At 35.9% G+C, this 26,323-nt stretch overlaps 1 protein-coding gene across 2 annotated transcripts; it reads right to left on the reverse strand.

Moving 5' to 3' along the window:
- Nucleotides 1–9,776: 9,776 nt before the first annotated feature.
- Nucleotides 9,777–26,287, reverse strand: LOC149006728 (NAP1-related protein 2-like). 2 transcript variants are annotated; one of them, XM_089165050.1, is made up of 10 exons: nt 25,993–26,287; nt 23,700–23,822; nt 23,560–23,610; nt 23,238–23,309; nt 22,971–23,084; nt 22,818–22,879; nt 17,598–17,658; nt 13,937–13,993; nt 13,776–13,820; nt 9,777–10,321 (listed from the first exon to the last, which is right to left on the reverse strand). In XM_089165050.1, exons 1-10 carry the CDS (start codon nt 26,119–26,121, stop codon nt 10,211–10,213), a joined length of 825 nt encoding a protein of 274 aa, XP_089021176.1. In that variant the 5' UTR covers nt 26,122–26,287; the 3' UTR covers nt 9,777–10,210. The 2 variants fall into 2 exon arrangements, with proteins under 2 accessions (XP_089021176.1, XP_089021177.1); XM_089165051.1 differs by having other exon boundaries at nt 9,778–10,312.
- Nucleotides 26,288–26,323: the final 36 nt, after the last annotated feature.

Here is a 26,323-nt window from a genome sequence, read left to right on the forward strand (position 1 = left end):
AAAAAAATTATTTTATTTTTTTATCTGTAGAAAATCATTTGTCACATTCCATATACATGAACCATCCCCTTTTGTTCAAGCTCAAAAAAATAAATAAAATAAAATATTTAAAAAATTCCGTTTTGCTCAACCAAAAACAGGGAGAAAGGAAAAATCTGGCCTTTTTTTGTTGTTTTTTGAATTATTAAACGCGTGGCTGTAAAATACTAGAGGATTGCATTATGTTTAGTGTGAAGTTATCCCCTTTACAACACAAATTATGTGGGGCTTACAAATAAAAAAATAATAAAATAAGAGATAACACGATTGTTAATGGTGCTGGTAAAAAGAAGTAATTCTTGTTGGTGAAGAAGTAAGGAATCACTCTTCCATCAAACATGGAAAGTAAAATTATTCAATACAAGATCCGCATACTGAATATAAAAAGCACCTCGTAGCCGCAATCTCCAAGCAAATCACTGCTTTGCAATTCTCCCCCTGCAATTGATGACATAAACAAATCAAATGATCACGAATTGATCAAAACCTAACGACTGAGAAGCAATCAAGGTGAAGGCGGAAGATGCTTACGAATCCTATGACGGAGGAATCAAATTGAATGTCGCTGAGACGTCGAAGCTCTTCGGCCTTACGGATTACGACCTTGGCATCTGAAAGCCCTAGCTTCCGCGCAATGTCTGAGAGATCCATTTTCTCTTTTACGAAGAGAAATTATGTGAATCAACCTATTGATTTGCAGAGGAACAGGTGAAGTATAGAGGAGAGTCACGAGGGAGAAACGTGGATGAAGGGGAAACCGCAGGAAATGGGGAGCTCACTTCGCTTCTTTTATAATAATATTTGAATTCGACTTTCTCGTTTTACTTCTCGCGCCAAAAAGAGAGAAAATTTCCCACGTAAATGTTGGCGCCAAATAGAGAATCAACTATTGAATCTTCAAGCACATTATTTCGTGTAAGTAAAAAAAGCACAACTTATGGGCTCATCCTCTTTCGGATCTACTGTAGCGACAACCTTCTGCGCAATACTAGTGCCATCGCTGTGATAACTGAGTTTCCGCCCTTGTGGCGTGTCTATTTCCACTTTTATGGTGTGTTTCCGCCTCTTTAGGCATTAGTGAATGATACGTATATCGTATCAGTTGTACTTAATTGTTGTTGACTTGTTGTGGTTATTACCGCCATTATTCTATAGGTTTATTGGTGACCCATCCTTTAGCTTGGATGACCTTGTCTATTGCATGTACGACAATTTAGTCAATTTCTATTCCTCGGTTCGGATCGAACCTTGTGCTTTCATGCATATATCCTTTGTATTTCTTTTTTTCTTGTGTGTGTCTGTATTTCTTTTGGAGTTTATGAATGAAGTCTTTGACTTCTTACTCCCAAAAAAAAAACAGAGCATCTCTTATCGATAAACCTATAACACAGAAGGATCCCTTGCAACAATGAAGATGGGATAATAGTTCATAAAAGAAATTGTGTTTGTATAAAACATTGAGTTGTGATTTTACTAAGTTAACTAGGTCTTCTATCCAATCAAGTAAGATATACACTTAACTAGGTCTTTTATCAAGATAATAGTCAGCGGACGGAAAAAACCATCAAGTAAGATATACATTCTAGGTCTTTTAAGGGGTGTTCCCTATAATTTCCTTAATTCTCATATAGGATTGTGTCATGTGGTATTAATTAATCTACGGTCACTTAATTCAAACTAAATCCGATTTATTTTAAATCCACTCATATTTTTCTCTCATCTCTCTTCACGAAAAATTAGACTTATAAATGGATCAGATTTGGCTCGGATACACCAATATCCGAATCCAATCCTATTAACAAAACCTCTATCCCAATCCGAATCTGGCAGAAATTTAGAGAAGGCATCCGAATTTGAATCCAAAACTTTATCGGATATCCGATAATAATTCAATCCGAAAAACTATCCGACTATTGATTGGTGATTGCCTTTTTTTTTTAAATTTTTTATTTTAAATTTATAATTTTCGATTACTAGTTACGGGTTTCGGAATCTGATTACCAATTCGACTATAATCCTTTTCTAGAGAAAAAAATGTTAAAATACTTTACTCTATCGGGATAAGTTTATCTGAATCCGAATCCGGTTGCTTAGTGGATGGTTACCAATCGGAACTAAATTTGATTGTATAAAACCGCATAAAGAATTTTAAACCAGGCCGGGGGGGGGCGGAGGTCGAGGATGGTCCTAAATACTTTACCCTTCGGGATAAACGAATACGAATGCGGGGGGGAAATGAATAAGAATGCAAATTCGGAGTCTGATTTCGGTTATCAATTTACAGGTCCATGAAAAATCAGAAAAATCCTTGGAAGCTTGCGATTTTCTCTTTCTCTCAGTCTCTCTTCTTTGCTATTGACAGGCGGTAGATTTGGTTTGATCAGGGCGGAGCTCTCGTCTCTGACTCTCTCTTACTGTCAGAGTGCTCACTGCTTTGCCTTTAGTATGCCTAAGCATAACCTCTGTTCTTTTCTATCGCCCATGCCACACTCATAAGGCAGGCTTCTCACACCCTCCTGAGGTCTTCAAGATAGTTTGTTTAATTAGTTCTTCTGCCTAGTCCTCGCTGGAGTTTCGAAGAAGTCAAATGGCAGTGGCAGACTTATTATCACAACAAATTTTTTTTGAGTAATATTTGAATTTTTTGTTGGTATTTCATTCCCTGCTCTGTCAGTTATTACTTACTAAGGTATGTTGGCATTTGTCTCTTAATTCTTTAACATTTTGATGACAACATTATCAGCCCCATGTGTTGTTCTGAATTCTTGCAGCTTTAACTTCCATAGAAGAGAGAGTGAGAATTGTAGGAAAATGAATTACAAATGTGTCAATGCAAGGTTGATCGAGTGGTAAGATTCATATTTTTCAGTGGAGAGGTTATGGGTTCGACCCTTGCAAAGCTCCCTCTGAGGATGTAATCAATGTGCGTGCAAGCTAGCTTTGATGAACTTCAGACAAAAAAAAAAAAAAAAAAAAAAAAAAAATTTACGAAAATAAGATTTATACTTCCAAACGTGGAGAGTAGTGACAACAGAGGTGTTCCAAGATACAATTCATTAGAATTAGGGTATCCCTTTAACTCATTAAACCAATTTGTGAGAAGTAATCCATATGTGAACTATTAACTTCTTATGATCATCTCAAAATTTTATTTTATTTTATTTATTATTATAGATTTTTTAGGATAAAATACATAAATTACAAGTCAGTTTCTCCTGTACATGCTAAAGCAAAGATTATCGTTAAAATATCCAGAAAAAAAAAAACAATAAAAAATTCATTTCACCCCTTCTTATTAGTTGGATTTTACAAATTCGTTGGAATACTGAAAGTGATATCCATAAGGACCAACCATGGTCGGGCCGTGAACTTCAATTGGAGATTGGCTCAACAACGGTCAAGTCAAGAAACCCGGTCGGGATCGGTCCAGAATTCGAGTTAGTAACTAACACGAGATCAAAGGGACCCTACAGTTATGGAGATAAACATGATTCCAAAGAATTTGGGACGCATGATCAAATTATAAAGGGTACTGTCACTAATACAAAGTGGATAATCATATTCAAGAAGATAACTACCACTAATTCTGAAAGAAGGATAAAAACCTTACCATCTAACGGCCATTAATCAAAAGCAAGAACAAAAAAGAAGGGAGGTAATTCTATATAAACTAGGGGGTCATACATAGCGAAATCAACTGTTACTTTCAATTGAAACTCTGCAACTAGTTAGAGCTTTGTGATGATCCATTATTGACTTAGTCTTCGTAGGTGGCCACCCGACCATACGGAACACCTCTAACTTAATTTAAGTCATTCTTCAAACATCTAAGGGCTGAACCATTTTTCTACGCATCACTTCGGATCCTACATTAACAAAACAAAACAAAAAATAAAAAAAAAATCATAGTTAGTTAATTAATAGCCAATAAATTTGGCAAAGGACATTACAATTATAATTTTCAATTTTCTTTTCTAATTATATGTTATTATTAAAAAAGAAAAAACTGATGACAAAATCAACCATTGAATACCATCACAACATACTAATATATATTATAGTCTCATAAACATCAAAATTAGAAAGAAATTTGATAGTGAGAAGAAAAGATTTTCCAGACGGCAAAATATACCACATGCCATTTTTTATTTTATTTTATTTTATTTTATTTCTTTTAGAATGCCTTTAAATTTTTAAAGTTCTGGCAATGATTCAACAATCTATAGTTAGTTATGGTGGAAAATCAAAATCTTAAATTTAAGACTCCAAGGAGAATCAAAATCTTTAAGCATAACCTCATTTTTCCAAATCACATTAGAAAAAAATAATGTTTAATTAAGTTTTACAATCATATAAATTGCATTAATTATAAAAAAATAATCTATAGAAAGTTAAAGTACAATGATTGAAAATTTTATTTTAATTATATTTAGATTTTAAGAAATAGTTTATTCAGTTTAACTTTTACCTTCAAATGAATTGTTCTTGTCCACTGGTTTCCTCCAATCTCTCAAATTTATAAATTGAGAATAAAGGCTTATTTTACTATACTTAATATTAATGTCAAAATAATGCTTTTTTTTTTTTTTTTTGGACTAATTGATGTCAAAAGAGTGTTTTGATACCATATAATGGTAACAATGTGTATCAATGGTATATATCCAATTCTCATGATAAATGCATTTAAGTATAAAGAAACTCATGTTTTATTAATCAGTTGTTATAAAAAATTTATATATTTTATTTATTTGTAGAAACTTGTCACATTCTATATACATGAACCATCCCCATTTGTTCAAACCCCAAAAAAAGAAAAATCCCCGTTTTGTTCAACAAAAAAGGTGAAAAAACAGGGAGAAAGGAAAAATCTGGCCTTTTTTTATTTGTTTTTTGAATTATTAAACGAATAGCAAAAAAAAAAAAAAAAAAAAAAAAAAAAAAAAAAAAAAAAAAAAAAAAAAAAAGAAAGAAAGAAGGCAAAGGCATGGACAAGGACGTTAGTAGCTATTGGGCGGTTTGGATTATCCCCATACAACGGTTAGGGGTTTTTGACCATCCGATGTGTGCCCGTAGGCCACCTGGCTGCAAGAGCTTTGTGAGAAATTGAGCTCACATATATGATTATCAATATTGGATTATTTGAGTGTGGATCATCTCCCCTAACAAGTACGCTGTGCTCTCCCGGTGTCATAACCATAAATTATGTGGGGTCTACAAGTAAAAAGAATAAAACATTAAAAAAAAAACCAGTGAACCTTACATGAATCCTTTCTATTTTCGTTGGGAACACAGTGAAACCCTCCAAAACCAAAACCTTATAAATAGTCTAAAAATCGGATTTTTATTTGCGGCAGCCGCTGTTGCCAGCAGTTGACGGTCCAGATGTTGCCACGTATGCAAAATATGATTGAACAGTGTGTATTAAACCCCCCCCCCCCATTTTTAATACACACTATTCGATCATATTTTACATACCAGGCAACATCTGGACCGTCAAATGCTGGCAGCAAATAAAAATAAATAAAAATCCCTAAAGACCCCTTTACACCTCACAAGCTATTAACCTTAAAAGTAACTTCACATTTTTACCATCACGTAATAAAGTCATTTTAAAGCTTAAATAGTATTTTTAATATTATCATATTACTTGCATGGGGTAAAATGACAAAATTGCCTTGTAAATAGATAAAAGAAACCTTTACACTGAAAGGGTAGGATTCCCATATTCTACTATTCCTATCCCTGCAATCCCCTAAAAGTTCCTATATAGGATTGTGACATGTGGCAGTTAATTATCCAATGGTCAAAATTAGAATCCAATTAGAAACTAAATCTAATAAATGCGTAAGAGCCTATTTGGTTACATGAAGCATGATGACTTGATTTCACCAATCCTCCCCGGCTTCATGAATCTGAGAATTATACCCCTTTGGATGTAAAAATCTCTAGATTCATGAAATCTAAAGATTCACATTTTTACACTAAAAACGTGAATCTGTAGATTTATGGATGGGTAAATAGTGAAATCTAGAAATTTCAAAAAAGCTATATATTTGCACCTTCACAAAAATCACGTCGATCAAATAGTTTTTTAGAATGAATCCACATATTTCATTTTACAACCAAACATTTAATTTTATAAATTATGACTCCATAGATTTGAAATCTCTAAATATTTGAAATCTCCGGACTCATGTAACCAAACAGGCCCTAAAATTGTCAATGCAAGGTTAGTTGAGTGGTAAGATCACTGGAGAGATCTCGTGGGTTCGACCATTGCGGATGACATTTCATTTCTAATATTAAAAAAGATCACTTGTATCAAAAAAAAAAAAACTCTAAATTAAACATTGAATATTGATTTTACTGAAGTTAACATTGAATATTGATTTTATTGAAGTTAACTAAGCCTTTTGTCCAATCACGTAAGTAAGATACACACTTAACTAAGTCTTCTATCAATACAATAGTTCACAATAGGGCAACACAAAGGCAGAGAATTTGATGGATAAGTTTGTTTAATATCTGATTGTAGAAATAGTAGTGACTACATATGTGTTGCAAGATACAATTCATTAGAATTAGGGTACCTCTTGAACTCATTAAACCAATTTGAACAATACATAATACAAAGGGGAAGAAATAAAACTATATATGAACTATCAATGATCATCCCAATTTATTCATTTTATTTATTTTTGTTAGAAATCAAAATACAGAAATTACAAGTCACTTGTTCTTAACATCAACTGTGTTAAATATCACATTGGTACACGATAAAACAAAAATTATTGCTAAAAATAACAGAAAAAATAAAAAAAATTCATTTCACATCCTTCTTGTTAGTTGGGTTTTGTAAATTAATTAGTATGAATACTGAGAGTGATATCCATAACCTATGGATGGCATTCTTACTAATAGTTTACTTTTTCATGGGTTTTACTTGTTATCCTAAATTAAAAAAAAAAAAAACTCATCGTTAGTTAATTAATAGTCTTTATTTGATTTTGCTTCAGTCTTGCGCATTTAATGCACAGGACGGTTATGGGGTTGTTCGATCAAGTTGGAGAAGATCGTGACCATTGCTTCACTTTAAGAGGTAAAATGCGGTTTTTGTGCAAACCGAGCAGTTTAATGCTACAGACCAAACCCATTCACTGGACCATATAAACCAACTCATATGTTTTCCAAACAATTTTGAAAAACACCAAAATGCTGGGCGTGAGCGAGATTTGACGTATCGTCTTCTAGCCACAAGTCTAGGAGAATTTAGAAATATGTTTTTTGGTGATGCAGGAAATGGCAGATTACCCTTCCAGAAAAGATTAGATAAGGTCATCTGGGTGATTGTGAATAATTATAACAAATAAGGAAAAAAATTGTTGTCGTCCACTGGTTTCCTCCCATCTCTCAATCTTATAAATTGAAAATAAAAATTTATTTTACTTGATGTCAAAAGAGTGTTTTGAGACTATACAGAGATAACAATGTTTATTAATGATATATATATATCCAATTTTCATGACAAATGCATTTAAGTAAAAGAAACTCATGTTTTATTAATCAGTTATAAAAATTTTATTTTATTTTTTTATCTATAGAAACCAATTGTCACATTTTATATACATGAACCATCCCCTTTTGTTCAAACCCAAAAAAATAAAATAAAAGTTAAAAAAAATCCCGTTTTGCTAAACCCAAAAAGGGAGAAAGGAAAATTCTGGCCTCTTTTGTTTGTTTTTTGAATTATTAAACGTGTGGCTGTAAAATACTAGAGGATCGCATTATGTTTAGTGTGAAGTTATCCCCTCAGCTATGTATCACCCCAAAAAAAAAAAATGCATCCCCAGCTCAGGCATGGACCCGAACCTTCTGCAGCGAAGTGAGATTAGTAGCTACAGATTGGGTGGTTTGGATCATCTCCATACAGCAGTTTGGGGTTTTTAAACATCTGATGTGTGTCTGTAGGCCACCTGGCTACAAGAGATCGATAAGAAATTGAGCTTACATATATGAGTTTTAAGATTGATTTATTTGAGTGTGAATCATCTCTCCTGACGGAGAGCACTTTCTAGTGTTACAACAAAAAATTACGTGGGACTTGCGAGTAAAAAAAAAAATTTAAAAACAATTCCATCACTTTAACCCTATGGGTCCCCTTGTAATTCATGGTCAACTCCTCATAGGGGGAGATGATCCGGACTCAATTATTTTTGGTCGAATTTGTCTTTTACATGAATCCTTTCTATTTTTGTTGGGAACACGCCCTCCAAAAACAAAACCTTCTAAAAGTCTAAAAACCAGATTTTTATTTGCGGCAGTGGTTGTTGCCAGCAGTAGGCGGTCCAGATGTTGGCACGTATGCCAAATATGATGGAACAATGTATATTAAAAATGAGGGGGTTTAATAGTAATATATTTTTCTTGTTTTATATTGAAGGGTCTTATATTTTAAAAATTTACAATTCTAAACCCTTGAATTTATCAAACGTTAATCATTCATCGCAAACCCTAGATCGAGTACGATTCTTCACCTCTATTAGAAATCCTGAAAAATGTAGGTTTGTAAAATGAATAACCTTTGAATTGTGAAGAGCAAGAAGATGAAACAGCTGAAGAATCGAACAAAGAAACTGATAACATAGAGAAAAAATAACGAAAAATGATTGACCTTCCTGGGAAATCCTTCAACCCTTCCATAATACCCAATTTCACTGGCGGAGCGAATACCCAAGGCAGTGGATTAGAGCAAAGTCCTTCAAATGGGAGGGCACCGAAGTAAGTAAGCAAGCATACTAACGATCTCTCCCAAATGCTCCATTTCGCCACCTCCAATCCTTCTCTCTATGAACGCTCCCTCCGACGCATTGCCGCTGATGTAACAAAGAATTTGGAACGAGCCCATTAATGAAAAAGTTAAAAGAAAGGAAGAACAATAGTTCAAAAATATAATACTTTGATCCTAGAGGTATCGATCTACTAATTTCCTCTCAGCTTTTCAATGATCACATGATTCTTTGTTTGCAGGAAGGTAGCAGGGAGATTACTATTAAATTACAACAAGTTTGTTTATTTTGAAGGTATTGCACAAAATTACAACTTTTTTTCCCCCTGAAATTGGAAGTAGAAACAGAAACAGAAATAGACATTTTGCAGAGACAATGAAATCTCGACTTGCAAAATTTTTGAGAAAAAGATCCAACTTCAAAACGATTTTTGAAAAGAAATCTCTACTTTAAAACAATGGAGGAAAGGGAGTGAGAAAGATATCCAACCTCAAAACAAATTTTGAAAAGAAATCTCTACTTTAAAACAATGAAGGAAAGGGAGTGAGAGACAGATCAACCTCAAAACAATTTTTGAGAAAGAATCTCAACTCACAGATATCAAATTCTTCCTCTTCGTTTTTTTTGGTTCTTTCCCCTTTGCTGTCGTTCTTTTATCAATTCATTTTCTACTGTAAAATTGGGCTCCTCTCTCCTCTTGAGGAAAAAGTTCTCAAATGGAAGAACACCATAGATGCTCAAAGAGAAACCATGGAGGGAAAACAAGTGAGAGAATTCGTGGGTTGAAAATCTGAACTGGGTTTGTGGAAACGGAGGGAATGGGTATCAACTCAACGGGGTCTCCAAAACTGGGATTTTTCCCCACCTAAAATCACATTTCTAATCTCAACCCTTCGTTTAGCATATTCCACTTGTCAGCAATGTGAAAGTGAACTGCTGTACACAACAGGGAGATGGGCACAATTTTTTTTTATTTTTTAACTCTGCTGTCAACTGCTCATGCACCATATCTGATTGTTATCACAGAACTACTGCCTTCACTTCCAGCATAACTCAAAATTATATAAATAACCAAATTGTAGTTTCCAGAATTAGGAAGCACATAAGATCCAAACAGAACCATACTACTCCATTGCTAAACCTAATGAAAACCCCATCTATTCTGTAACCTAAACCCATTGCACGTAACAAGTACAATGGAGGAGCAGACAAAAAAAGGAGACAGCAACTTCTTAAGACACATGTTAGCAGTCGAACTTAGAAGATCGCCATCTTCAAAAGACAACGATGGGGCCACCGTCTCGTCACCTCTTCTGCAATCATCATTGGACTTCGACTAAGCCATAATTAAGCAGCGGTATCAAAAAGCCATTTATATAAGGAAATTAGCCCTCTTCCTCTCCACCTTCTTCCTCGTCATCATCATCTTCATCTTCATCTTCATCTTCCTCTTCCTCATCCTCATCGAAGCCATCAATACCCTTTACCTGAAAAAACTGAAAGCATCAGAAATTACTTAAAGAGGCACAAGACAGTATGTATATCATCAGCCACTAAAACGTCCAATAAAACACAATAAACAACCAAACCCTCAAGTGACGCCCTTGATTAAGTGAAACTGCTCTGCATGCCCTCAATAGGTTTACAAAGCAAATGTTAGCAGGCATTTGATAGCTTAGGGATAGATGTTTGGCCTAGCGAGGGCCAACCCAACACGAAACCAGATACTCCTTTAGTTGCAAGGAGAATTTAAGGGAAGAGAAGAGAAATTCTCATACATAAAATAGAAACTTTTGCAATCATTTGTATTTATTACTAAATGTGACTACATGACCCAACTCCAAATCATTCCATATTTGGTCATCCAATTTCACTTCACTTTGCATCTATTACCCTTTATTTGCAATAAGTAAACAAAGATTACATGTAAAATATTCCTTCACTAAACACTGTATGAAACTTATGTAGCTTATGCAATCACATGGGTCATGGATACCAGAAGTTCTTTATTTGTTTAAAAGAATTTCACTTCCCTTCCCTCTACTTCCCCTTTCAACCAAACAAAGCTATAGCATGGACACCAGAAGTTCTTTATTTGTTTAAAAGAATTTCACTTCCCTTCCCTCTACTTCCCCTTTCAACCAAACAAAGCTATAGACGATGGGCCAAGGCTGGGATTACAGCCGTGTTGGCCAAGTCCATGTCCCACACTCATAGAACAAAAAAATTAAATATATGTAATCGCACAAGATAAAGGAAACAGGTTAAGTAATAATTAATATTTAAAAACATCACTAACTTTATATATTAGATCTAAAAAAATTAGGTTGGAAATTATTTTTCATTTGTGTGATTATGTTATATAAATTAATTTTCATTTATGAGTGCCCAGAGGAACTCAAGTCTGGTCAGGGTTTTCAAAACCCAGTCCATTCTGGCCTGGTTGCACCCTTACTAACAGCAGTTGTGACTATTACACAGGGCACAGAGGAAACAAAAGATGGATTATTTGCTTCAGGTTTTCCTAAGCGGTATGTTCACTGTTCAGCACTACAACAACATCAATAGCCTTTCCCCCAACTTAAATGGGTCAGCTACACAGCTCTTAGCAGGGGGTGAAGAACAATAAGAAAGAAAAGGGGATAAGGCAGACAACAGACACAAGCTCTGGGCTATTAACCCAAACCCTAGGCCTAGGGTATTGACTAGTTACATGCAGCTACTTAACACTCAACAACTATGCCTCCTGAAAATGGGGTGTGAAAAAATGGAAACATCATCACATCAACATCATACAGCTACATGGGTTCAACCGCACGGATCTTTTTGTTCTCCAATCAACTTTATTGAGGTCATACTACAGACAAGGCCTAAACCAAAACAAGTCTTTCTTCACCACTACTATGGTATGTTAGGCCTGTGATTGTTTGATTACTATGCTAAGGATCTGTCACTCCTTCAAACTGGGGATTTTGAAGGTCTTAGTTAAACATGTTCACACAACCTGAAACAGGCCTCCATCAGTTTACCATGTATCAGAGTGGCTGACAATCCATCTCAAATAAGATCATCCCCTAGTTTATCCTTTCTACCTTTGCCAACCATCTCAACATCCCCATTGCTGCAACACCAAGTTAATGATATGGCACTTCTTCACAACAAAGGACTCCGCCCCATACATCATGGCTGAGTAAGTTAATGGTCCAATAAAACTTCCCATTGCACAACTCCGATGACACATCCCCACTCCACATCCACCACATTTTAATCCTTTGGGGAACATCAACTATGTCACCCTACTTGTTGACAACTAATCCCAGATATCTGAATTTGTGGGATATCCCTCCCATCAATATTCACCACCTTATTATCTACCCCAAAGCTACTAAAGTTACACACCATATATATTCAGTCTTAGATCTACTTATCCTCAGACCTTTTGATTCCAAGACATATACCCATAGTTCCCCTTAATGTTAACCCTACTTTTCTCTCAGCTACCAAAACAAGTCAAAGCAGTTTTTAGCATGCTTTGAAATGTCAAAGGAATCTGAACAAGAACGGCAACTCAAATCCTGTAAATAAAATATGTCTCTACTAATGTTGCTGCAAAGTGGGAGAGACAGGTTAATGGGACAACACCCATTAAGCCTCCAAGCAAAACCCAACCCACAAATAATGAACAAAAGCACTATAGCAGTCTAGGAGATTTAAAAGCCGGATTTGATTCACTTTTGCCAACACCAAGTGCAAATGTCAACAGTACTGTTTCTTTCTTTTTTAGGTGGACGATGTCAACTCTACTTCATGCCGATGAAAGTGGTATTCTTATGCAAGGTGCTTGGAAGCTAGAACCTTTCAAAACATGAGGTGCATTTTTTGTACAGCATCATGAAAATAGTTGCTCTATTTTATGTAAGATATGCTGTGCCTAGGAAATTGAGCCAATCAACCAGTGACTAGCTCATTTAGACATTGGCAATGTCCTATCATTCACATGCATTTGTAAACCTTCATAGAGATTTCCATCAAATATTCTAGTTAATTTTTCATCTTCCAGGTTCACATTTGAATCCAAGAAACTCCCTGTTTACTCATAGTTTTAAACAACCACATTGCCAGACTAATAATATGTCCACTTAATTATCTAAAATGACAGAAAAGGAAGAGCCTGAAGCTCAATAACCTCAAAGCTGAGGATTGAAAACAAACCATGCAATATGCAATTTTATGGATTTAAACATTTAGAGAATGGGTTCCCCCTTCTCTTTGGCTCTGGGTGGGGGAAAAAACAGCAAGAAGAGATTTACAGAGCCATCTTTCTCTAGGCTGTCAAGAAATCACTCGTTACAACCTTCTTGATAAGCAGATTATGAACACATCTTTACCAAAAAAAAAAAGATTATGAACACATCATTGAACCAACCAAAACTTACCAAATTTACAAGATTCAATGTGGAGGACAACTCTATAGATGAAACAAAACGGGGGGAAAAAATCCAGGATTATAGAGCACATTCAAACTCCTACAGCACGATAATTCGTAATAAATAAAATTTGAAACAAAGCCCTACACCAGAAGAAAATAAAATAAACCAACATTATGGAACACCAAACTCCTAAAGCACGATAGTTCATAATGCATAAAATTTGAAACAGAGCCTTTAAGGCTTAAACCAAAAGAAAATTTGAAACCTGAAGATGATGATTCAAACCTCTAAACCAGAATAAAATTTAAAACTTATTTAACATAAATTACAAATTCAAAGGAATGATGTAGAGCCCTGACCAAAAAAATAGTGGACAACTTATAGAAGTTCCATTTAGCAAATTTAAGCACCTTGAAGAGAAAGTGTTAAACATGTGAATAAAATGAAGTTTAAATCTAGCAAAAGAATTATATCCATAAGATTGTAAAAATTTTAAAATAAATAGCACACATCTTCACACCTCTTCGTCACCTTCATCTCCATCAAAATCCTCTTCATCAGCCTCCTATTGTCCATTCATCCCAAAAAAAAAAAAGAGTTAGAGAGAGAATATAATGCAGTATTGAACTCTCTCATTCAGGATTTCACGATAAATAAGAGAAAGAAGAAGAAAAAAAATACATTGTTAAAATATTTGAGAGGATTGGGCCACAAATCTTCCTTGATTATCTCAGCCACCTGCGCAGAGAAATGAAAGCTCATTGGCAAATAATAAACCTATGGAAGGCAGGAAAATACTTCTGATTGTCATCCAGCTCCAATTCCTTCTTTATAATCTGATTCAGTTTCAAAGACCAAGCAGTCATATTATTGTGGCTGAACCAGCAATGACAAGATCAGCAAACTAGTACCAAAGCAGAAACAGCCCAACCCAGTTTTTTGGACCAACAAATGTCGGTAGGGGTTGGCAGTGTCATTACTATAATTACAATTTACTGCACTGTTCTTAGGAGATAGGAACTGAGTCTCTGTCAGAATTTGTTTAACAAGTTTCATTGTTTAAAGCAGCTTCCAGAAAGTTTTCCTAATTTGGTTTGGAGTCTCTTTGAGAGTACCGTCATTGTTTGGCATTGCTCTTGAATAGTAATTAATAGCAATTGGTAAATGTATTTAAATGATTATAATATTCTCATGGTGATTGGACTGTACTGTAGATGATCTCAACCTGTTCAATATCACTTTAACCTATTGGGAAAGCCTGCACTGACCTCAGTATCAAGCTCCCTAGGTCATAGATGTAAAACCCATAAAATAACCTAGAAATGACCCCCAAAACATATATATCTAGATTATTTGCTTGTGGGACACATCCAATGTTATATGATGAGTGATGTATACCTATGCCAACCCAAGTGAAGCTTCCAGATGGAAATAGTAACTTGTTGCCAAGCAAAGGCCTCAATGGGGTTTCAGCCTATAAGTAGGCATCCCTCTCAAGCCCTTGCATTACAAAAACAGACAAGAGCAAGGTTAATCTTGGGCAGCAACAAAAGTAGTAGGAGGGTTTGCTTGATTGCTTGGAGGATATAGGTAAACTCTATTTATCTCTCTTTTCCACGTGTTCAAGGATTCAGTATTCTTGAGGGATCCCAATGGAAACCATTGGGTAAGCTGTGCAAGGTCACTAGATGTTGAACTTCTGAAATAACCCTTTAATTTGAATAAATTGTTTCCCTACTCCAAATGGGTTTTTTTCAATCTTTTCAGGGTTTGGGTTTTGGAAAGATAAATTGGTGATCTAAGTCAAGCTATAGAGGTTTGTAGGTACATTTACACTCCATTCCCCTCCCCAGATGCCCTAACTCTAGGATATGCATCAAAGTCAGCCTGAAAATATAGTCATGGTCAATGGGAAGGAGAACCTCATTTGCTTGGTGCCATTGGAGATTGAACATGGTCAATTACATATGGGAAGACCCCTCTCACGAACCCACACCTTTCCATGACATTGGCATTCGAGCTTCACAATTTCTGACTTCAGCATCCAGAGCTCGTGCAGTAATGTTTGCAAACCAATCACAGCCTCCAATAGTCACTGGCATGCCTGAAAATTCTAAGAGAACTTACAAGCACACAAAAAGCCTCAACGCAATCTGATCTTGGGCCCCAAAAATCCTCCAGCAACATTCCCACTTAAGTCAAGCATGGGAAGATAGACACTGTCCATGTGAACAATGTTTTGGCCTCTTATTGGTTCTTCTAGAAGACCAACTGGCCTATAAGATTGCTGGTCAATTTGGTCCTAACTCCATGGTTTTCTTGTCTTTCTTCTTCTATCCAGCCTTCAATTCTGCCTCGCCAATTTTCAGGGCTTCTTGTTATTTACTTCTAGTTTCTATTACTCAACTCTCATCTTATTCTGTTCACTTGTTGCCATTCCATTCTCATACTTCCTAATTCCTATTTTGGTTAAGCTTATTAGTTCTGCACATTGATGCTTTTTACTATTACTAACCTATGATTTCAAAAATTTATCGGTATTGTGATATTTACTAAATATATTCACCAGTCACAGATTCATTTCTAAAATTGGCAACCCATTCCATATATCTTTGATTCTCTATTTCTTCAGCTAATGTAGATTTATTGCCAAAATGGGACCTCTCTTAAAAACAAGTCTAGGGTTGGGCAATATACGTATTGGGCCTTCCATTCCAAGGGTTTTCTTGTAATACGCCACTTTTGTAGGCCTAAGATACATGTAATTAGGTTGATGCAAAATTAGCTTCAATATTTATTTTTCAGTCTTTGTTAAATTTAAATTAGTATTTGAATAACACATGATTGATCAGTTTATCTAATTAAGGTGCAAGAGTCTACTTTTGAACTGTTTTTTTACAAAGTTGTAGTAGGGTATCTTATTGTAACAGATTTGATTATTGAAATTATTTCGCAAGCAGCTGCAGCCACCTTGCCCTTTGTGAAAGAGTTATATTTTACTACCATGTACCCTGGAGTGAATCGAGTGATTAGTGTGTAATAGCCAGCAAGTCCTCGTTAGTCAGAGGCAATGGAAGTTCTGATTAAGCTGGCCCTTCAACCAAGTTGAGGATTCCCTTCATCAACAAGGTTAAAATTCAAGTTTCAGCCATTACAGATAAGCTGCACCTTCAACAAAATTGAATATTTCTTCCATTTAGAAGGTTATAACTTATAATTAAAATTTTCAGAAATTAACAAGCTGCTGCTGAGCAAATTCAGCATGACAGTGAGTTAATTGCATTACCCCAACCCCTCCTTCTGCTCCTAACCGTCTAATTCCCTAAACCCCCAGGTTCCCCCTTTGTTATTTTCACTTTTCAAACCAACCTACAAAAACAGTCCAACTCCACTATTACATTCTATCAAATTCAACCCAGAGCCAACATATATCATCCACACACTCATTCCAGTTGCTGCCCAAGAATACTGTTAAAACCCAAAAATCCACAGATCCAATTTTACTCAAGTCCCAAGTTCAAACAAGTTGCTGTCTTGAAATCTGCAACCATCTTGTAGTAGATCATACGCAAGTGTTCTTCATAAGAATTCTGCCTAGCCGATTCTAACCATTAAACTTGATGAAATTTTGCCTGAATCTTCTACGCTTGGAGAAGTTTGATCCAAGTCTGAAACCTTCCAACAATTGTTTGATTGAACTAGCTTATTTACCCTTCAGTCCTATTTCTACGAGTAATCCTCCATAAATCCAGATTTAACCACCAGATTTAGCTGTAAATTGTAACACATATTTGACTTCACATTAACTTAACATCACCCCCACCATCAACCCATACACTAACCCCCTGGTAGCCCCCACCCCAGTTTGGTCACCTTGCTGGTTCATTTAATATCCTAATTAACTGGCCCCCCTAGTTGATCCTTTCAATCAAGGGCTACATCAACTACACTCAGCCAGGGAAGGGAAAAAAAAAACACTTAGCAGGTCATAGACAAAAGAAGCAAGGTTGTTCAAAGATCAGTTCACAAATCCATTGTTAAGATGAGTTAGCAAACTGAGTTATACTTGAGGGTTCCGCAGTTTCTAGTGACAAACCTGTTGTTAAGACGCATTAGCATACTGATTTATAGTCACATTAATAATTGATTTACCTACTGCTCTGATTCCCAGCTAGTTACTCTAATCCCCCACCTTTGGAAAATTAAATGGCTATTCTATTATGTGAAAATGACAGAACCCATTGCACACAAAGGGCTGGAAAGATGCAAAACTAAAACTGAAAGAATCAATTTTTGTGTGTGTGTGTGTGTGTGGGTGGGGGGCAGAAGAGTTCAAAATTACCTCATCATGTAGTCCCTCTGATATGTCTTTCTGCTGAGTTTCACTAAACCAGGTAAAGAAGCTACAATTGAAACAGTTAAAGTAGAGAATTAAGAGTTATATATAATAATCATCTGCCAATGGAAAAAACAGAAGTGTGAATATGCTTCTATAATCCAAATAAGTTATCCACACAGAGACAATTATTGCATATCCATTTTCTATTTTTTGCATTAGAAAGTGATGGGAGTACATGTTAACAAGTAACAAATAAAATGAAATATACCCAGAAATACAAGTTAACGTATGATTCATGCAATGAAAGGGAATTTGAGGTATCTCCCTCCAGCAACCTAGGATCTACTTATGCATTGTTGCAACAAATCCAGGCTTGCACAATAGTTTCTACCTAGTTTTTTATAAAGGCACAATTTCCCCATTAAATGTTAGAATAATGGGTTTATACAACAAAAACAAGCCTTCTCCCAAGTAAATGGGGTCAACTTAATGGGTTTATATTCTATTGATCTAAAAATGAACCCAAGATGGGATGTACTCCATCCTCTCACACACACTGACAACCAAGCGCATACTGACCTGGAAAATTTTCATTAAAAAACAAAACAGAAAATACTCACATTCAAGTCAATGACCACTTACGGCCATTAGATAGGAAGAATTTAGCTTCAATAACTAACACCATAAGATTTTATTGTGTACCCGCCCTTCCAATTTGACCATGATTATTTGTGTATCATTTGAAAAGTTATCAGATGGGGTGAGAAAGGTTGGAGAATGGAGGGGGAAAAGGGGGAGGGGGGATGAGAGACTAGGATTAGGGGAAGAAGGGAAAGGCTGCCGCAGGCTAGGGGAGGGAGAAAAGAAGGCTGCAGAAGGGGGGAAAGAGAAGGGAAAGGGTAGGGACAGGGTGGGGGTTTTCACTTGATAATGGAGAGAAAGGATGCTGAATTTCAGAAAATCTGAATGCATCAAGCTGCCGCAGGTTTTCTCCCTTAGAAAGCCACGACTCCGCTTAATATCTTCCTTCAATCAACTTCATTCAATAATCAAAACTATCTTCTTTACAAGCAAAGGGCTACGTTTACAGCCTTACATGAAAGATACAAACTAGGACTCAACATTAGAAAGCAAATCAAACTACGACTTCTACTTGGACTAAAATTGGAAAGCAAAACAAACAAGGACTCGTAACCAACTAAAAGTGCAATCATATAAGGACTTCTAACTTAAGAAGGAAGCCCTTTCTAAGATAGGAGTCAACTTAGGAACCAAAACAAAGAACTTCAACTTTACTTGGGACTCTCTTTCTACTAAGGACTCTTACTTGACCTATCCTACGATGATTCTAATTACAAAACAAGAGTACGACTAGTTTCATAGTAAAAGTTGGACAACTAAAGGAATCCTTATCTAAGTAGGACCCCTAACTAGACTAGGATTCTTTTCATATCTTGACAAGGACTAACTCAAATGACAAAATAAGATCAAGACTAGAATCCCAATAAAATTGTGGTTCTTCTTAGATCAAGTTGAGTTGGAACAGGGCATCCACAATGACCAAAATGCCCCTACACTGGCTGAATTTTCCTAAGCTGTTGGAAGGGCTGTAGGATACTAGCAACCTCCCTGGGTCTTCTTTGAGTGATCTTGGGTCCAGTTCACATCAAGATCTTTTAATAGGACGAATTCATATGGGACCAAGAAAGGGTTTCTTGAAATTTTGGTCATGGGACATGGGGTGGATTATGGGTATGACCTCAATTGGATTTCAGCTACTGGCCATATTCCCTGGTTGGATTAATTGATATGGAGGAATATCAAGGATAATGGGTGTTAGTTTTGGATAACTTTAAAATGGCAGGATAGTAGGTTCTTGAGATAACGAACATGGCAAAACTTGGTGGGAATGTAGGTATGGAGATATGATCTTCCAAATTTGGTTTAGTCTAGATGGCTAAATTAAAAGACCTAAGGGTCATGTTTTAGAGGTTTGAGGGAGTACGGAAATTCAAGAACCCGAATGGTCAGAATGGGGTCAAATTGGGATCTAAGATCATTAGGCTTGGGGGGATATGACCTTGAACTTTAGGCCTCCAGAAAAGTCAGAAAAATTCAAGAAAAATAATTAAAAAAGGGTGATGTGAGAAGGGGAATGTTAAGTGCTGACTGGTTGCTTACCTGTAATGCAAGCCTTGTAATGGGGTGTGATGGAGATGGAAAGAAATGGAGACAGGCTACAAGCACTGCCGAAGGAGAATCCTGCAAATTGAAACCCTAGGTTGCTTACTGGATCACATAGAGGTCCCTTACCACTGATGAGAAGCTCTTCTAACCTTGCTCTTAGGCAGCAACACAGTCTTTGTTAATTGTATTATGAAGTATATGATCTGTTACATGTCTAGGGCTTTATTTATAACCTTACGTAAGAAGTCCTAGTGAAATTAAGACTTGGAAAGCGACTTTCCTAGTTGTACTCAACATATGAATCCAAATTTTTAGTAGGACTCTCATAACTAAACTTAAAAGGACTTCTTATTATATCCTAGACTGACTCAAACATTACTTAAACTAAAATGAAATATAAAAAGCCTATTCGGACCTCATAACTTAAGTTGCGCAAAATTTACATAATTAGACCAATTAAACTAAAATAAAAACCTATTTTCATACTTGGCCTAAAAACTAAAGGGCCCACAAAGCAGGACCGTGACCAGATAAACCTGCTGAACAGAGGCCCAACACCCATATCTATCAACCCTAAGCTGATTTTAAGGGAAAGCTGACCAATTTGGTGCTGGACCTGCATCAGGTTTAATAGCTAAAAAAGGGGACATAGGATGCAAATAAGTCAAAAGGGTAACTTTCAGAGCTGTGTTTCAGTGACCTAGAGGTGTTGAAATCCAATAAAATTGGGGTCATGTGTAGACCGAATGGAGAAGACGATGAGCTTAAAGTATAAAGAATTTAAATGAATGGTTTACAAGTCAAAATTCATGGTTTCAATAAAAATATTAATGGAATCTATTGTTAGACAGCTCAGAGCTGAATGGTTTTTCGTAGACCAGTGGAAGGATGAGACTGTAGTTTATGAAGTTCAGAGTAAATCTGACTGAGGGATTAGGAAGTAACTGGATTTCTTGGTTTTGAAGGGAGGAAGGTATTGAACCAGGGTTTGGAGATTAAAAGAGAAATTAAAGATGACAAGAGAACGGAATAGGGTTTATGCCTTGACATAACCAAGAATACTAACAATTGGATGGACTCATCTGTGACCCCTAATCTGCACCTCAATCAGTTACTTCTCAAAGAGAGGAGCAGAAAAAGCTGATAATTAAAAAAAAAAAAATGCAGTCTGTATTCTTTCCATCAACAGAAAAGGGAGACGGGCAGTGGACAGGATATAAATAGCTTCACAACTGAAGTCCTAACTGATTTAGGACTTAGAAACCAACTAGCACTTCCCCTTCCAACTAAGACAGGTAAGACTCCTACAATTACAGGCTGCTTTACATGATTAATAACTGAAACCAGAAAAGGGCAAACCCGTGCCGAAGTCTGCCAGACTAGCAGAGTCCCAGAGGGGGGCAATTTTCCTAGGCAGTCTGATGGCTTTGAATTTAAGAGACTTAAAATAAAAACTGATAAAGCCTAAAAGGATCAGTATGCCCTTGACTTAAAGTTGGGCAGAAAATACATGTTTGCCGCTGCCCCAACCAAAATTCCAGGAGTGCTGAAAGAACTTAGTATAAGATGCTACAGAACTACACAATGTGGTTCAAGGCTTCACATGGGCTTGGTCTTGGTCTTGGGACATGCGTCGTTTGTGTGAGCTCAACCGAGTAAAATTACCATTGAATTCATCTTCTTCTATAGGAGAATGGCAACCACAGGTGAAAGCATGATTATCAAAGTGTCCGCCTAGGCGGCAAAACGGTTTTTGAACCGCTTAAAGTTTGACCGCTTAACTAACTGTTTGATTTCTTGCCGTTTTTTTGCTTAGGCACTACCGCTTACCGCCTTTTGCGCCATATTGCCGCCTCGATGCTAAAGCAGCCGCTTTTTTTACATTATGTAATTTGTGCATTTTTTTTTTAATCATAATTTATTCTATAATGCTGTATATAAATTTAAATGTGAGCCATTTCGGAATCGAGGCCCAAAGTGCCTGTCAGCAACAGAATGTGAAGCATGAGCCATATTTAACATTGATAATCAATGAATTGACTTGGAAATCGGAATAATGAGATCTATTAATTTATCATGTCAGCACTGTTTGGTTAAAAAAAGGGGAAAATGGATACATCAATTCTGATTCCAATTCGAATATTATTCATGTATATTTAACAAAAAAGTCATGTTAAAAATGATTTGTGAAATAATTTCATTAAACTATATATGAATAATATTGTTATTCATAATTGTGATTCTTGAATGTTTTTTATTTTTATTTTTATTTTTATGAATGTGATTGTTGAATGTTTGTTTAGTACTTTAGTTTATTATAAAAAGTATTTGCATTAAAAAGTTGTTTAAAAGTAGTTACATTAAAAATATTGACTAAACCGCTTTGGTAGCTTTATTGCTGCCTAAGCACCGATTAGTCGCCTAATCAACAAGGCGGAGTCCCAATCACTTTGCCGCTTTAATAACAATGGGTGGAAGCTTTTTCTTATTCATTATTTCCACACAAGCTTCACATATGCAGGTAGTTGGTGGTGTAAGTTGCTGCTCGTGAATGTGGTCAGTGGATGGCTGCCTTCCTTTGAGATGCAGGCAGGTCTCCAACATTAACAAATAGGAAAAGGAAAAGGGAATTGTCAATAAATGTGGAAGTGAAGCGAAAGCTTCATGGCTACATAGTGGGGTCAAAGTGGACATTTTAACGTGACTACAAATGGTTGTGGAAAGATTGATATATTCGAAGTTGTTGGAGTGTCTTTGTCACTCTACAAAGTGATCAAGGTTTCTGTGAAATATTATCAAATAATAATGAATTTTCAAATTAAATGAGTGAACAACCATCATTGCTCTAGAAAACAGGTTTGGGTCAGTTCTTCTTGGTTTGAGTTTCCATATTAGATCATGCTTGTTCAGCCACAAAAGTGTTATCAGATCATCATGACTACACAAAGGCATGACATTAGGAAAGCAGTAGGGAAGAAAATCAAGAAAGAAAACCAATCTTTCTAGGGGAAAGGAAATTAAAAAAGGAAAACCAACCTTTCTTCAGGAAGAGGCCTCTTGCTTCCTTTCTTCTCATGATTACCTCCATTAGCAATGTCCTTCATACGTTAAATATGCAAAGCAAGATTTTAGCAGAGTTAAAATACAACAGCAAACACATTCATTGCAGCTGAAAGAAATCAGCATTACCATGCCCTCTTTCCACTTTATCGTTGTACCAGTTATTTTAGTAGTTCCCTCATCAAAGAAGGTAAAAGACTTTGTAAGTTTTGTGTCTTCAAAATAAGGGTTCGCATTGAAGTTCTGAACAATACAAAGAAACAGAATAGCCATCAGTAACCATCAAAACTGAACCAAGATATAAACCACTGACCCCAACAATGATGCACTACAAACTTGAAGAGAGCAAATAATAAAACATTTATAAGAGAACTAAGTGATCAGGAAGAAACTCACAAAAGTAATGGAATATCCTGATTTCACATCTTTAAAATCTTCAACGTCCAGAGAGCTTAAGTACTTAAAAATCTATTTCAAAGAAGACGGACAATTATTAGATTATAACTTATAAAGATCCAAATAATAAAAATATCAAAATGATAGAAATGGAGAAAATATTTTGTAACTGGTCTTTATATTTTGTAACCGGTTATTACTAGCAGGTTTAAGCAATCAAATTCAGATTAAAAAAAAAAAGCATAAATAACAGGCATGATTGTTGAATAACAAAGAAATGAAATCAATATACTAGTTCATGTTTTACAAAGAGGAAAAATACCTTTTGGTCTTCATCACTCAACAGATCGCCAAGTGCAGGATGACTTAAAAACTGCACACAGAATCCCTTACACAAGTCAATAGGACAAAATAAACACACAACAATGGAAACAAGACTTCACAAAATGATGGACCACTCACAGCAGTCAACCAAAAATCAGGAATAGATTTGATGATTGCATTCCGTTTCTCATAGACTGGCCTGCGTATCTCATTGTACTTTTGCTCAACTTCCAAGACTTTATCACTGGCTTCCTCGTTAACCTACAGGCCACCAAAAAAATGCATAATTAACCTGTCTCAGTATAGGGTATGTTTGGTTGCAAGGGGAATGAGAAAGGGAAGTAAAGAAAAATGAAGTGAAGGAAAGTGAAAGGAATTCTTTTCACTTCAAGAAATTCTTTATCCCATTTACGTTGTTTGGTTGCAAATTAGACCAGAAGAGCGGTAAAGATCAAAGAGAAGGGGCAAGCAAGAGAAGGGCCAAGAGAAAAGAATGGAGCCAGATGGGCAAATCAATTCCAATCTTGTTCAAATAGAGAACTGAAAAGTTATGAAGTGAAATTAATATTACCAAGTTGTATGGCTGCCTGTAAAATTAATGTAAGATTTTTCAAATTTATAAATCAACCTACTTTATTTTAAGTGTCATGATTATGGTTTTACATGACATAAGACTCTTAGCGTAGTGTATTGCATTGAAAACATCACATGCAATGCCAATAGACCATACTTTGCAGACATATCATTCATTTGCATTGCAAACATAGATGTCTCATCCTCTGATGTTTGTAATTTTGGGCTTGTGAGGTGCAAGGCAGAGGCCTGAACAGGTTTGCTTTTGACTATCAATGCTTTCATTAAGGCTGCGTTTGTGGTGGGAAAAAAAAAGTGGGCCCCACGTGTAGTGGGGTGAGGGAGAAGGAAAGGGTTTTGTGGAAAAGTGATAGTGGTGGGTCCCACTTTTTACTTTTCTAAACTTTTTCCACAAAATTCCACCAAATTTGTGGGGTTTTAAAAAGCCTTGGGATGGAAAAGTTGGGCTGCCACCTCACTAGACAAGTTTCCTTGATTCAAGGAAGTTTGTCTCTCACTTTCCCACCCCAAGCAACCAAACAATATACACTTTTAGGAAAAGTAGAAAAAGTTTGTTTTTTTCAAGAATTTTCCCACCCCACCTTTATTCTAGCACACAAACGCAACCTAAAGATAGAGAGTTGAGAGTCGAGATTCCATAGGTTTTTATTTTACTTGTGCTCATGATAAGTAACTTTAAATTTTTTATTTGAAATGAAAATTATTCTGCCTTGGGAAAAAAAAAACCCTAGTAACCAAACACCTAAATTATTTTTCCTAAGGAAATAAATTTCACTTTATATAAAAATATTTGCATTTCCCTTGCAACCAAACAAACTCATAATGAACCACTACAGTTTTACTTCAGATGAAAGGCATGAGAAACTACAATAGGTTGAGCACAAACAAATGGTCATAAATAATATAGGTGTGTTGTGAGCCTTGTGACTATAGTACTGTTGGCTCAATATGATAGCCACCAGGGAAGAAATAAATGTTTTTGGTCATTTGATTATCTAATCATCTCATTGGGGGAAAGTGTCCTATCATTTTACGAAAAAGCTTCACCTTGCATACGACTGTTCTAAAAATATGGCAACTTCTTACATTCAGAGCTAAAATAGATCCCAACACATCAACCACATCCTTCACAACAGAACAAAAAGACAAAACCAGAAGACTAACAAATGTATTCCATATGAATGCAACATTCTTAACCATCTAATAAAAGAATTTACAGAACATACACCAAACTCTTCTTTTCCCCTCTTCAATTAAAAAGAAAAGGAAGAAACAGAGGGTTGTAGAATAACAATCACAACTCTATCTCAATGAAACACACAGCAAACCAAAGGAGTGAAAGCACATGAATTTGGGTTAACCTAAACTGAATTTCCAAATACTGTAAAAAGAAGAGAAGAATGGACAATATATCTAGTTAAACGTAAGGGAATAAAGGTAAACACAAATCACAATAAGGGACCAGAGCAAATTTTCACTAGTCTAACAAACTCAGTCCAGTTGCAGCATTTTGAATAATAAAAAAAAATTTTAAAAAGCAACATAGACTCAATAACAGTCATCCAAACCTCCTTCTAGACCACCCCAAATATCTGCCACGAAAACTTCAATGAAGACCGCGAAATGCAAGAGTTAGAACAGATAACAGAAACAGAAGCTCAGAGATATAAGAACCTTAAAACAGTAAAGAAGAAAGGATGGGCAAAATTTAAGTATGTAAAAGTTCCAATGAACATTGAGATACTGTAACTGCTCCACCAACATTATCAAACACTGACGACAAACAAGAGAAACACAAAAGAGACGCCAATTAAAGAGAAATAAGAGAAATGCTCACCTTCTCGAGCTCGTCTTGAATCTCCTGCAACTTCTCGATGGACAACACAAGCTCCCCATCAATGTGATCTGATTCTTCCTCCTCACCTTTCTCAGCGCCTTTTGGTTTCTTCGCTTTATCAGCAACCATTTTTACCAGAAAACCCTAGCGTTCAGTTGATCTTCCCAAACTGGAGTTTTTCCTTCTCTCAAGGACGGCGGCAAGGATGGAAAAGTAACAGTAGATGGAATGGAAACAAAAGGAAGTGAGGGTTAATGTCCCTGGAACTGGAGACAAAACGGCAGAGGAGCTTCCAAGGGTTAGGTTCCTTAGAATTGGTACTTAAACCATA

The sequence above is a fragment of the Hakea prostrata genome, chromosome 8 (assembly GCF_041222555.1).
Source record: "Hakea prostrata isolate BN-2017 chromosome 8, UWA_Hpros_2, whole genome shotgun sequence".
NCBI classification, from domain to species: domain Eukaryota; kingdom Viridiplantae; phylum Streptophyta; class Magnoliopsida; order Proteales; family Proteaceae; genus Hakea; species Hakea prostrata.

What these genes read in the sequence shown, in the direction of transcription:
- LOC149006728 (XM_089165050.1), bottom strand. Translation starts at nt 26,121, where the DNA reads ATGGTTGCTGATAAAGCGAAGAAACCAAAAGGCGCTGAGAAAGGTGAG. An exon ending in TTCAAGACGAGCTCGAGAAG is followed by an intron (nt 23,823 to 25,992) that starts GTGAGCATTTCT and finishes GGTGGCCTGTAG; the next exon opens with GTTAACGAGGAAGCCAGTGA. An exon ending in TAAAGTGGAAAGAGGGCATG is followed by an intron (nt 22,880 to 22,970) that starts GTAATGCTGATT and finishes TAACGTATGAAG; the next exon opens with GACATTGCTAATGGAGGTAA.